The 13,158-nt window shown below is 40.6% G+C and overlaps 1 protein-coding gene across 5 annotated transcripts in view; it reads right to left on the reverse strand.

The window, feature by feature from the left end:
* Positions 1 to 1,859: 1,859 nt before the first annotated feature.
* The window catches only part of FARP1 (FERM, ARH/RhoGEF and pleckstrin domain protein 1), a 337,576-nt gene continuing 326,277 nt past the window's right edge, over positions 1,860 to 13,158 (reverse strand). For all 5 annotated transcript variants that reach the window (XM_034758230.1, XM_034758229.1, XM_034758231.1 and 2 more), the window contains exons 25-27: positions 11,962 to 12,069; positions 5,045 to 5,196; positions 1,860 to 3,404 (exon numbers count right to left, since the gene is read on the reverse strand). In XM_034758230.1, coding sequence (XP_034614121.1) covers positions 3,323 to 3,404; positions 5,045 to 5,196; positions 11,962 to 12,069 — 342 coding nt within the window. In that variant the 3' untranslated portion in view covers positions 1,860 to 3,322. The remainder of the gene's footprint in view (positions 3,405 to 5,044; positions 5,197 to 11,961; positions 12,070 to 13,158) is intronic.

Raw genomic sequence — 13,158 nt, forward strand, 5'->3', positions numbered from 1 at the left:
ATCAAAAATACCCTTTTAAGAGCTAGCTAGCTATTACCATTTTATTGACTGTATAATCAGTAGAGCTCATGATAGTCTGAAACTGAGATTAAAAAGCTGCTTACAATTAAAGAGTTTAAACTCAGACAGCAGAGTGGTTCAACATACATACATCTTATCTTTGAAGGAGGAAAGATGACCACTGGAAAGTAGAAAATTTAAAATGAGGTGGCTGACAGTGCACACTTGGTCTATCTGCAGTAATGTGTGTATATGTAAATGTCCTAGATGCTCTCTGGAAATCATTTATAGCAATCTTAGTGGTGGGTTTGAGCTGTGGTCTCTTGAAGTAAAAGCTAGTGTCGTATTCTTAAAGGTACTAAACCTTCCTAACTATACCATAATACACCTCTACCGCGATATAATGCAACCCGATATAACACGAATTCGGATATAACGTGGTAAAGCAGTGCTCCGGGGGTGGCGGGGAAGGGTAGAGGGAGGGGCTGTGCACTCCGGTGGATCAAGGCAAGTTAAATATAACGCGGTTTCACCTATAACGCGGTAAGATTTTTTTTGGCTCCCGAGGACAGCGTTATATCAAGGTAGAGGTGTACTAAAAAGAGAGAGACTGTAGTTTTAAAAGTATCATTACTAGCTGATAAAGACTTCCTAGAATATCTCTCACCCCTTGCCTAACTTGTCCCAGCAATACTTTGTGCTGTTTGCTAATCTGTGTTAAAATGTTGTTTGGATTTTTCAAACCTGCTGTTGATTATTCACCAGTCTGTTTGTTTGTTTATTCCCTGTTTCATATCTCTACACACCCATATTCACATTTCAAATAAATTCTGGGACATTGCAATGCACCTTCTTTGCAGATTCCCTAGGGTTGGTGAGTATTCTTCACTTTGTTCTAGGTCTCTTAACAGAGAGTCAGTACTGTGGGTTCTCCAAAGTCCAGACTTCCAAAGTTTTCCCTTTAGTTTCTCTGTGGCTTAGTTGTTCTAAATTTTTCTTGCATTTTTCCCCTTATCTGAATCAACCTTTTAAAAATGTTTATAACTAAATGTAGTTCACAAATCAACAACCTTTAGCTGTAAACATACCTACTGTAATATTTTTGGTACTCAGTCTGTACAATAATTCAATATTATCCATTACAGTAAGATAAAGTTTTGAGCTGTTCCACATATTGAGCATGTTAAAGGTAATTGTCTCGAAGGAAAAGCACAGGTAACTGCTTGAATGATCACTTTGTGAGTGTTTAGCACTCAATAAAAACTTATTTCAGCGTAGTTAAAATACATTTTAAGTAAACTTTAAATCACAATTTTATTTACATAGTACTAGCTCCTTAGAAATGTAAGATTATAAAATAGAAAGTAAAGAAAGAGGATTATTTGAATTTATTTCTTTATCTGAATGTCTGCTAACAAATAGAAAAAATCTCTAGTTTCCTAAGAAATTTATGCCAAAAAAGACAAGTCCAGGCAGCGAGACCACCACAGACTCTCACACAAAACAGATAAACAACTAGCTAGTGCTATATTTGCAACTAACACTGCCTTCTGCTATAAATCCGGAAAGCTGAAATCATTCAACCACACTATTCTCCTTAATCAGGGCTAGTAGTTTGAAGTCACTTGGGTGGGATTTTCAGAAGGACCCAGTTGTGTATATAATAAGGATTTAGAAGACTGTTAGTCTCTTATTTTGGAAAATGTTCGCATGGGTGTACAAATTAAATCTAAATAACTTTTCAGCATTAACCTGAAGCAATTTGATACTTCTTGGGAGCACTAAAAGATCACTGAAGTTTTTAGAAAAAAAAAAAAGACAAATGACAAAGTTTTGCCTTGAAATTGCAGTATGCGTGATTGTGTTGTGAGGTATTTTATTCCCTTTTGTTGTGAGCAATACTTAAACCATTTTATACATAGTGTAAGGACAAGTGATTAACAAATCCAGTAGCTACACAATAAAAAAAATTGTGGTAGAATAATCCCCACTCCTTTCTTTGTGGTTCCTGTATTTATCCAAGCCCCCTTGGCTTCATGCATTGTTCCCCGAAAGGAGCCCTTAGCTGGGATAGAGCTGTGTGTTTAGTAGGTTGAACCTACATTTATAATATAAACAACAAAGAAAATTGACTGATCACTGTAGAGTGATTCCTGACAAATTCTTGAAATTCTGATTGGACCAATGGATGATCCAAAAATGCTGTTAGATAAAATACGTAGATAATTATGCCAAATGGAGTAAATGTCTCAGCTGCTGTGTATAGCTTTCACCCTCTATATATAACAGTCATAATCTGTTGAGCTGTTAGTAGTACCGCTCTAGAGGGAGTAGAGTTTCAAAAAAGTTTGTAGACCACTACAACTCCTCCGTGAAAAATGAAACAGTTGCACTCAGATGCAGTCATCATGAAAGCTTGGGAAAGTAGTACCATAAGTTTATAGTGTTTGAGTCCACTTTAATTACCAAAAACACTCTTCAGTTTACTCAGTCACAAATAGCTGTGGTTCTTACAGCATACCGGTTTTGTCAAGTTTGTAAAACAAACGGCAAAACACCCCAGCAGCCTTTAATTTCTCCTTGTACACACCATTCACAGTACATTAATAGCCCAAATAATATTGCACCAATCATTTTTAAAACTAGTCATCTTGCAAGTAGTATTCCCTGTTCAAAACTAACAGACACACAATTTTGGTCAACTTGCACCCAGAAAAAGGCAAGATAAATCCTATCGTTCATTTATACTATATGTATATGTAACCCCAAACTGAAATGAGATTGTAAACTGTTTAAGATAGAAAATTAGTAATTCCTTGAATAGTATGTAGAAAGATTGAAAAATTAAATCTGAAAATTACCTCACTGCTGTTATACTGTGTATCTTTATAGTGTATACTGTGAAAATCCAGCAGTCTACAGATAGTCATGTTAAAAAAAGTTTATGAAAAGAGAAGAAATAGCATTTGCCTCACTAGAGACTGTGAAGTTACAAATTAGTTTGTACTGTTTTTCAGGTGCAATCTCTGAGGCAAGGAAATGTCTTTTGGCATTTGGCACTCGAATAAGGACAATATTTTAATACTGGCACAAGCTAAAAAACAGCACACAGAATGACAAAAAATACAGGACATGAAACTAGTTGGAAAGTGTGAAAGACTTAAGGTTAAACAGTTTTGCTGAGGCAATCAAAGTTGCAGCAAAACCATTTGTGGTGCTGTTTTTAAAGAGTTCTACTAAATTTTAAGGAAGAAAATATATTCAAATGTCCTCTAGAAAAGCAGCAACTGCTAGAACGGTCAACTTGGTGCGTGTTTAGCCATCAATACACATGAGACTCTTTATGACTTAGAATACGGGTGCGTGAGGCAGAGCTGGTGGCACTTCGGATCACTTCCATCCATCTGTGGGGGAAAGATAAAATGAGGTAAATAGCCAAGGAAGGCTTTCTGAAAATGTACACTGTTAAACTACACTATACTGTCCATTCTTATTTTCAGGGTTCATAGGATGCTCTTCCCAATTTACAGCTGTGAACTGGTTTTAACAGATGCTCTCCTTCTGAAATGAAGGTAGGACAGGTATCTTGTGAGTCCCATCACCAATTGAGATGGGTTAATTTGAAGCAGTATTATAGGGAAAGGGTACTTGCTATAGAAAAAACAGCTGTTTGGTTGATATTTGATCCCAGTTGGTATAATTCTCAGGTATTAGAACAATTTAAGGGATTTTTTTTAACACATGATCAGCCCACTCGACACAAAAAAATTCATATTAACAATATAATGCTTTAAATGAGGCACTTCCAAACTCTGCTGGTTCACATTTACACACATCATCTTTGCTTGAGCCCCACCAAGTTTATTCTTGGTGAAAGCAAATTCAGTGGAGCGTTGGGGGTAGTACCAGTTTTCTGGCCTATTAACACCCTGTCTCTCTTCTGGTGATTTGGAATTGTGGGGTGTGCAAAACTGTGTTGCATATACACTGAGCCAGATAGTTTGCCTGCCTGTGTGCTATACCTATTTGGCCTAAGGGCCACACTGGGTTTCTGAAACTGTATGGAGGGCCAGTTAGGGCAGGCTATGCCTACAGCCTGGCATGGCCCAGCCCCCCCCCAGGACTGCTGCCCCATCCAACACCTCCTCTGGGACCCTTGCCCCATCCAACCAGCCCTTTCTCTGTGACTGCCCCCAGAATGACAGGCCCCTGCCCCTCCTTGACCCCTAACCCCTGTTCACCACCCTGAACTCCCCTGCCCTCTGTCAAACCGTCCCGGTCCCTGCCTGGAGCACCAGTGGCTGGCAGTGCTTCTGCTGTGCCACGCAGCTGGAGCCAGCCATGCTCCTACACAGCACTGAGCACCAGGTTAGGCACCGCAGCCCTGCCTGAGCGCACAGCCCTACTGCCCAGAGCATGGCAGAGGCTGCAGGGGAGGGGCCAGGGGCAAGCCTCCCTGGACAGGAGCTTAGGAAAGGCGGGAGGATCCGGCAGGCCGTACTTTGCCCACCTTCGGTATAGCAAGTGAAGCAACTAACATCATTATTTGCATGGAGCCCCAGTCATGGACCAGAACCCCACTGTACAAACAACAAAAAGATGATCCCTGCCCCAAAGCAGTTATAAAACAAGAGATACATCTGGGGTGATGCAGCTTAGTTACATGTATATTGCACAGCTACTGCATGCTAACTAGGTGGATGGCTATTTTATACTCCATAAATAAAATGTACTGATGCACATTACCCTGCCTGTGTTAGTGCTGCACATTTAGCCAGATGGTTTTTAAGTGAACTAACTTTACTTTTATTTCTGGTATATAACTGAATAGAGCTTTTGCTCAAAAAATGTGTGACAGCTTAGAGAGATGGCTCCCATTTGCTGCCTCCTGGTACCTTACTTCGCTACAGCATCTTCAATTTGCTAAAGTAGTGTAATGTTCTAACCATAATGAGTGAGTTGGCTGTTTTGAGTCTTGCAACAGTTCACTTTGCTTGCATTTGACCTAACATCATTGGAATGACCTAGCACAAAACTGACATACCTTTCAAATGTGTATTCACTTTCAGCCCTGAAGTAGTATACGTGGGATTTGAAATGTAACTTGAAAACATAATCTTTGTGAATGTTCTCAGATTCAGAAGGAATGGTAAGTGAATACCCCAGGAGAGGAAGACTGGCTAAAGGATGATTGTCCTAGAAACAAAAGATGAAAAATGCTGTGACATCATGTGCACTCTGGGCTACAAACCTTCAACTATAGAAACACATTAAAAATTTCCCACACTTACACGGAAAAATATTTGTTTTATCAACAGGTCATGTTGCACAGATGTGGCTTTATTTAATGAGAACAAATCGATACTGTGTAATGTCAAAATGAACATTCACTCACTCGCTTACAGTACTAAATCTAATCCCCCTATTGTTGCTACATGCAACCCATCTTAAATAAGAGGGCCCTATGCATTTTGTAAAGCCGTGATGTTTATTTTTCCACAAAGAGTGTATTATGCTCAAATAGCCTCATCCCAACAAAAAAGTGTTTAGCAGCAATAGGGTGTTGTAGCTGTTTCTAAAGAGCACCCAGCATCAATCTTCCTTGCATCATTTAAAAGCTACTTTCTAGCTGTAAAAATCCTATTGAACTGTCACCTGCAAAGTTTACTACAGGATGTAACAAGCATTTCTTCTTTGAGTATTTGGCTACATGGAGTCCACTCTAGGAGCTTATGCACTATATAAGAGTCCTTTGGCTGTCAGGGCCACACGTGTGCCCTGCATGTCCTTGAGTCCCTCAACCAAGGGCAGCACATCCCTAAACACCTCATTTCCAGATGAACTTCTCACTCCTTTGCTACCCTGTGGTTACAGTGATTTCTTATTGTCCCTGGTGTACTTAATAGTTTTTTAGCATAAAGAAAAAAAGCTTAAATTGCTTTAGGAAATTTACCTTGGTTCTGAGTCACTACTACAGTGGCCAAGTCTCCAGGCTCTAAAACCTGTCAGAACAGGTGTTTATAACTGCCTACCTTACAGAGGCACATGTCTGAAAAGCCTCTTTTGACACACACCCAAAACGTGAGATGCTTGTTTAATTTTTTTTTTTTTTTTTTTTTTTTTTTTTTTTTTTTGCTAGAGTATGTGATGGAGAGGGGATGTTAGGTTCTGAGACCTTGTCAGAAAGAAGCTCCTACCAACTTCAGAGCTACATTCAGTTAGTGTCTCAACTGCCTGTGAGGTTACTCCCAGCTCCTGACTCTCTTCAGGTTAAAGAAGACCTGGCTCCTCAATGGCTGCTGCTTCTTTAGCACTGAATCCCTCAGGTCACTCACTGGCTCCTAGTGCCCATAGTAGAAAAGGAGCATTGCTCCTGGCACTCAATCATCATCCTTGCTCCGTGTTAGAAAGTGAAAACAAACATACCAGTCAACTACCATAGTACTGGCTCCATCTTTGATCAGCTGCCTATGACTCTGCACTATTCCCCTTTAGCTACAGTCGTCTCCCTACTGTTCTCTTCCATATCATTGAGTTCAGTTGCTCCAGTTCCACACCTTGACAAGAGACATACACCAGCCCCTATTTCGGTACTAAAGCCACCACTATTTCAAGCAAGGGTACTGTCAACCTTAGCACTGACTACTTTGTCTGCATCTGGAGAGCTGATGGTTATGCTGGAACTTAAACCTCCCCTACTTGATATTTCTCCCTTGTTAGTGACTGCTCAGTCTCTCTGGAGCTCTGGGTTTTGATAAAGCATGGTTACTTCCACTATGCTAACTGATTCTTCTTGTGCTGTTCACACATCTGCTACACTTGGTGCACAAGTGCACAAGATTAAATAGTGTCAATTGCGGACATGCCTGTGCCCTGAGAGCCATCACAACCCCTGTAACTGAGCATTTAAGGGGCAGGATGGTCTCAACTATCAATTCCTTTAGTAGTAAAAATCCAAAGTTTCAGGATGGCGAGTAGCAGAGCCAGAGAGCAGGTCATGGACTCTGCCTATACAAGAAAGAATTCGAGTGGTTGTCCACACTGATTCCACTCTTGGTGACTAGCAAGCAGTATCCTTGCTTGGAGGTAAGAAAGAGGAGTCTTATTGAAATATTGACTTGAGTACCACTCTGCCAAAGCTTGCATTTGATTAATGTGTGGACTGAATTTAGAGGGGCCAAAGGTGTTCATATAACCCAGCCACTGTCCAACAACAGGGTTCAGGGTTTGATATCCTGCTTAGTACCATAGCAAATACACCATTAAAAATATCTTTTAGCCGTTTGTTCCTTCTTTTCTGTATCTTTAACAGTTAAAACATTTGAAATGTAAAGCATTAAATAAGGCTTTCATTTTAACAAAAATCCCTTATTCGCTTTTGCTGGAGGGAGTTTTAGAAGGAAAATCTCCCTTAATTGACAGTCTCTCCACATGCTATCAAAGATGTCCTTTTGAGTAAAAAGAAGAAAGCTGAGATGAGGAGTTGCTGCTGCTGAGTCCAATTCTGTTTCATCCTAGATGGTGATTGAGATACAGCTGGAACTGGTGAGGTCATCTGGATCCGTCTCCCTGGCCTGGTCTGGTCAGGGCATCTCTCAGGATCAGCATGAGACAAGTGTGGGGGCCCAAGAAGTGGGAGGGGTGGCAGCCATGATGGTGAAGCTTGCTTCAGTAGCCTCCAACTGTTCCTTCTGCCCTTCTCCCCACAAAGTCTCTTTCTTTAAGATGCCAAAAGGAGTATGATGAATGGAAACGCCCATCCCCTCATTATTTTGTCCACCAATTAAATCCATTTCTATAAGGCCAGACCTGACGTAGGTAACTTTGTTTCCGCATTTTCTTCTTTACCAAGTATGATCTCACCCCAGTCCTTGACATTTCAATAGGCCACTTCTGTTTGGACTAATTCAATCTCTCTGGCTCCCTTGCACCTGTTTATAACATTCTTTATTGAAAATAGCTTGAACTACTTTCCATGATAAATTCCTAAGCAGGACGTGTGTAAGTGCTGGAGACTAAATAAAGTAGAAGGTTTGAGTGAAAGAACTTTTGTTTGCCTGCTTGCATGACCTATCTATCGCCCACATGGCTATGTCCCCATTGATTTATTTCCTGCCACTGCCTCACAAAGAGTAAAGTTACCAAGAGTTTTGGGTTCAGTATAACCCTGGGTAACATCCTTGCCTGTTAGGTAATGCATTTGCGTAGTATTGTCTGTAAGCACTTACTTGGCAAGACCCCAAAAGAGATGTAAGAATGCTCTGCACGCCAAATATCTTGGATTTCCAGCACATTGATATGAAGAGAACTTTCCACAGTTCTCCAGTAGGTCCTGGTTTGCTCCCACCCCTGCATGGAAGCATCCATGATCAGAATCTTCACAGGAAGAGATGCAGACAATGGAACTCCTGTGCATATTTAATCCAGGTGTGTTTGCCAATCTAATGAAGGCATGATCTCCTTTGGGATGGGAATCTCCTTGTTTATGTTGTCTCTTTTGTGTGTTGATACACAGATCTAAAGTTTATACCCATTTGTTCTTGCATCAACATTGTCCTTTAGTTTAACTAGCAATTTGTCCAGTGAGTGGATTACAGAGGCAAGGGTGATCATTCGGAACCTCAGAAGGTAGATGAAGATATTCAGCTATGTGAAATCTAGTGTAGGTCTCCAGCCTCCTTTCTTGGGGATAAGAAAATATCTTGACTAAGACCCTTTTCCCCGTGCTGGTGTGGCACCAACACTATAGCTCCCAGTTGGAGCAGGGAGTCTCCTTTCTGCCTGAATATCCTCTCATGAGAGGGGTCCCTGAAGAGGGACAGAAAAGGGGGCTTGGGAGTGGGAATTGGCAGGAACTCTATTCTGTATCCAGTGGTCATGATTTCCAGTATCCATTTGCCTAACATTATATGGTAAAAATGAGCTAGGGGGCAATCTGAGCCAGGTAGATTTGATGGAAGGATTGGTTTGTCTCTCTTGGAGGGGACTCCTTGATAGGAGGCTGCGGCTGGGAGAATAAGGAGGAGGAATGTTTTGTTTTCTGTGCTATAGTCTTTCATGCTTTCTAGAGAGGGGTCATAAGCCTTCAGGTGGTGGAAAGGTTGAGGAATAGAGCATTGTTGATGGCAAGACAGTCTTAGGATATTTTCTCCATGGTGCCAAGGTACAAATACCCAGACAGCATTCGTTGTCTGAGTCCTTGAGGGTATGTAATAATTCATCTGTTGTCTCGCTGAACAGGTTAATTTCCTTGAAGGGAAGATCCTCCATGGTTGATTGGACTTCCTTGGGGAATCTAGAGGATTCCCATCTCATGACAAGATGTTGCCACCAGGTGGGAAGCTGTGTCCGCTGCATCTACCGCAGCCTGGAGGGCAGATCTGACTATCAATTTATCTTCCTCAATGATTGCTTGGAACTGCAGCCTGTGTTCCTTAGGCAGCTTGTTGACAAATTCAGAGAACCTAATTAAAATTAATGACAAACCATGATTTTGCTAAAGCCCGATAGTTTGCTATACAGAACTATAAACTTGCAGAAGCAACGTTCTTTGCATTTGGTCTCTAACCGTGGGTGTAGATCTGGGTTGGTGTTGCTTGTTCCATTCAGTGGCAGCCTACATCAAAGAGTTCAGAGCGGGATCGAAGAACAATTATTAAACACCTGTATATAGTACAACATACTTCTCCATTCTTTTTATAGTGGGAATGTAGATGACGAGTGGCCAGTACTAAAGCTTCATTGGTAATGCTATCTTACTAGGATCTGCATTCTGGAGAATGTCCAGTAACTTATGAGGTGTACCCTGTACTTCTTCCAGGGAGATCGGGAGCATATCTGCAGTTCTCCTTAGGATGTCCTGGAACAGTTTATAATCATCCAGTGGTGATGGTGTGACCATCTCATCCAGTGAGGATGATAAGCCCGGTAAAGCGTTCCCACTGATCTCAGATTCATCCAAGGACAACAAGGCCTCTGTATCAATGGACGGCATAGTTGATACCAGTGGTGGATGGTACTGGTGCGTATTGAACTAGTGGTATCAGAACTTCTCTTGCTAGGACCACATCGATTCCAGGCCTGCATAAATATACTATTCCTGAGGACCTTAATATCTGACCCCTGTAGCTAGTGGAAGAATAGGGCTTCTGTTATTGGCAGACTTGGAGGGGATGTGAGCTTTCCTCAGGCAATACACAAGTGTCAAGGCCATCATTGACCAGGAAAGTCACGGGGCAGACCATGCAGAGATCTTGAATCCTGGAGGGGACTACCACCTCAGACCAATAAAAACTAACCCTAACACTAAAATTAATCAAACTGTTATCAGAACAAGAGAACTATTTATACTAATAAAACAAAGAATGCTAGCTAAAGAAGCAGACACTAGAGATTTTCCATCTCAGACAACAAGTGGTAGAAAGTAACTGTAGAGGCAGGCAGTCTGCTCTGCCCTTATGCCCTTGGTTAAGAGCACAAGGAGGTGCGAGGTATAGGCACAGACCAATTGACATGTTAATGAAAAGTCTTCTGGTCTCAGGTGCATACCCCTCACATGGGCACCTCAAGTGGAATACATGTAGGAGCCATCACTCAAATAAGGATGATAGTTACTTTTTGTCCTCACCTGACATTTCTGCCTAAAGCAGTCATGGGATTCCAAATCAAAATTATTTTATTCACTTAACCAGTGTTTTTTCCAAGACCCCATTCTTCTTCTGCAGAAGCTAAACTCCACACTTTGGATGTGTTAAGGGTGATCTCATATTACTTCAATAGGACAAAAAAACTACTTCAAATCACCAGGATTACTTATATCTTTTGGTAACAGATCCAGCGGATAGGCTGTTTCTACACAAAGACTCTCAAAATAGGTGTTGGACTGCATTAAAATTTATTATGAACTGAGTAAGTTAACTCCACCTTCTCAAATCAAGGCATACTCCACTAGAACCCAGGTAACCTCCTAGACTTTTTTAAGAGACATCCCTATACCTGAGATCTGGTAGAGCGGCTAGCTTGAGCTCTATACATACCTTTACAAGCCATTATTCTTTAGAATTGGCCTCTATATCAGATGCAGGCCAGTCTTACAGTCCTTATTTAAATAGGACTCTGGTACCCATCACCTTGCAGAGTCCATTGCTTGCTGTTCACCTAGTATGGGATCTGTGTGGACAAATACTCAAAAAAAAGTGGTTACTTTCCTTACAGTAACTGTGGTACTTCAAGATGTTTTTACTACCAGGATCCCACAACCTGTCCTCCTCGCCCACTAAAGTGGAGTCCTCTAGCGTTGGGGATTTTGTATTGGTGAAGGAACTGAATGGCAGTTGGGGCTGCTTTGCCCCTTTATACTTTCAGATGAGGAGCATGAGGACATACAGGGTGATCGGGCACTAACAGACACTGCGGGCCAAAAGTCACCTTTTGTGAGCCTGGGGCCTGTGCATAGCTAGAATGGGATCCATATAGACAAACATCTTGAAGAACCAGTTAGTGTAAGGTAAGTAACAGTCTTATTTCATGATTGGTTTCTGTTCTCTTCCCTAGATCCTATGTCTAACCCCCTGACCTTAGTTAATTGGCATTCATTGCTATGTACAACTTAGATTTTAAGATGCTTGGGATTGGGACCTGTAACTTTTTAATTTGCCTGTAAATCACAAGGGCATATACCTATGGAACTGTATCAATGTGTGTTCGCAGAAGTGTCATGAGAAGGCCATACACTAAACCATGAGTAGTAATATCTAACATTATTTGTCATAACATCACTATGGAGAGTACCATAAATTATATACTAATAATAGGTGATACTACCAGCCCTGCCTATAATGCTCCTGACCAATATCAGTTTTTTCCTTCCTGTTGCCGCAGAACAGAATTTTTGCTGAATTCTTATCTTGGTGTTTATACTCTAAAACACATAAGCCTTTCAAACCTGTGTAGTTCGTTTACCTGGTGCGATTTGTAGAAGAACATACAGAAGTTGGTGAATACCACCCAGAGCTTCTGCCACCCATTGCTGTTCTTGAATTTTCTTAACAGGTTTCCAGAGAGCTGATTCTGAAATGGATGAAAGTAATAAAATAGACATGCACAACCAAATCATAATTAATGATGGAAAGTAGCCAAACCTCATGTAAAGAATATTACTTTTCTATTTAAATTAATATATTATTCCTATTGGTCATTAAACTTGGTATTAAACTTTCAGAATCAGAAATCCCTCTCATTCTTTAAATGAGGCTTGTCTATAATTTATTTTTTGTAAGAAAAATGATCTGCTGTTACCTTGTTAGATGCAGAAACCCTTTTGTTGGATGGGATAGCTTAATATGATAAATTACAATTAAGTTTTTAATTACTTATAAAATAGTGCACTAGTTAGTATTCTTTTAGAGGTCAATTAGAGGCGGGCAGTTTTCTTCACTAATACATTAAGCCCCCTGTGTACAGTTATTAATAGCTATTTACATTTTTCTTAAACTAACTAAACAGAAACTATGAAATATAACCAAAACCTATTACATTTTAAATAATGTTTTACCTCTTTTGTACAGGTCTTAAACTACTATAACTTTTTAAAAAAATGCTTGACCTTTGTCAGTGTGTTTTTAGGAGCCTAATGTACCACACCTCATCCAGCCTGCATGTCCCATTCTTTCCCTGGGCCCTACATGGTGCTAGAAGCAATTGGATTTTTAATAATGAGAAATTCAACAGATTTCCTTTGTCTTCTTTTTAATGTCATCCCATGTCCTTTGCTTAAGTGACTCAGCCTCTCCTAGTCCTCCTCCACTTCACAGTGCCTGAATGGTGGTTCTTTCAGATACTGCTTCCCTTTTATAATTAAGAGGCAGTGTTTCTACAAAAAAAAGAACAGGAGTACTTGTGGCACCTTAGAGACTAACACATTTATTTGAGCATAAGCTTTCGTGGGCTACAGCCCACTTCATTGGATGCATAGAATGTCATGTTTTTCTTTCTACCTTTTGTCCTATTATTTCTGCCCATCCATTCTCCGCAGATACATGTACAATCAATGCTCTCTTCCACAGCTCTGTGGCTCCTACAATATTTCTGCATGCTGTACTGCTACCTGATCTTTTTAAACATAGAACAAAGCTAGTACAGCACCCAGGAAGGACTCAG

The sequence above is a fragment of the Trachemys scripta genome, chromosome 1 (assembly GCF_013100865.1).
Source record: "Trachemys scripta elegans isolate TJP31775 chromosome 1, CAS_Tse_1.0, whole genome shotgun sequence".
NCBI lineage: Eukaryota > Metazoa > Chordata > Testudines > Emydidae > Trachemys > Trachemys scripta.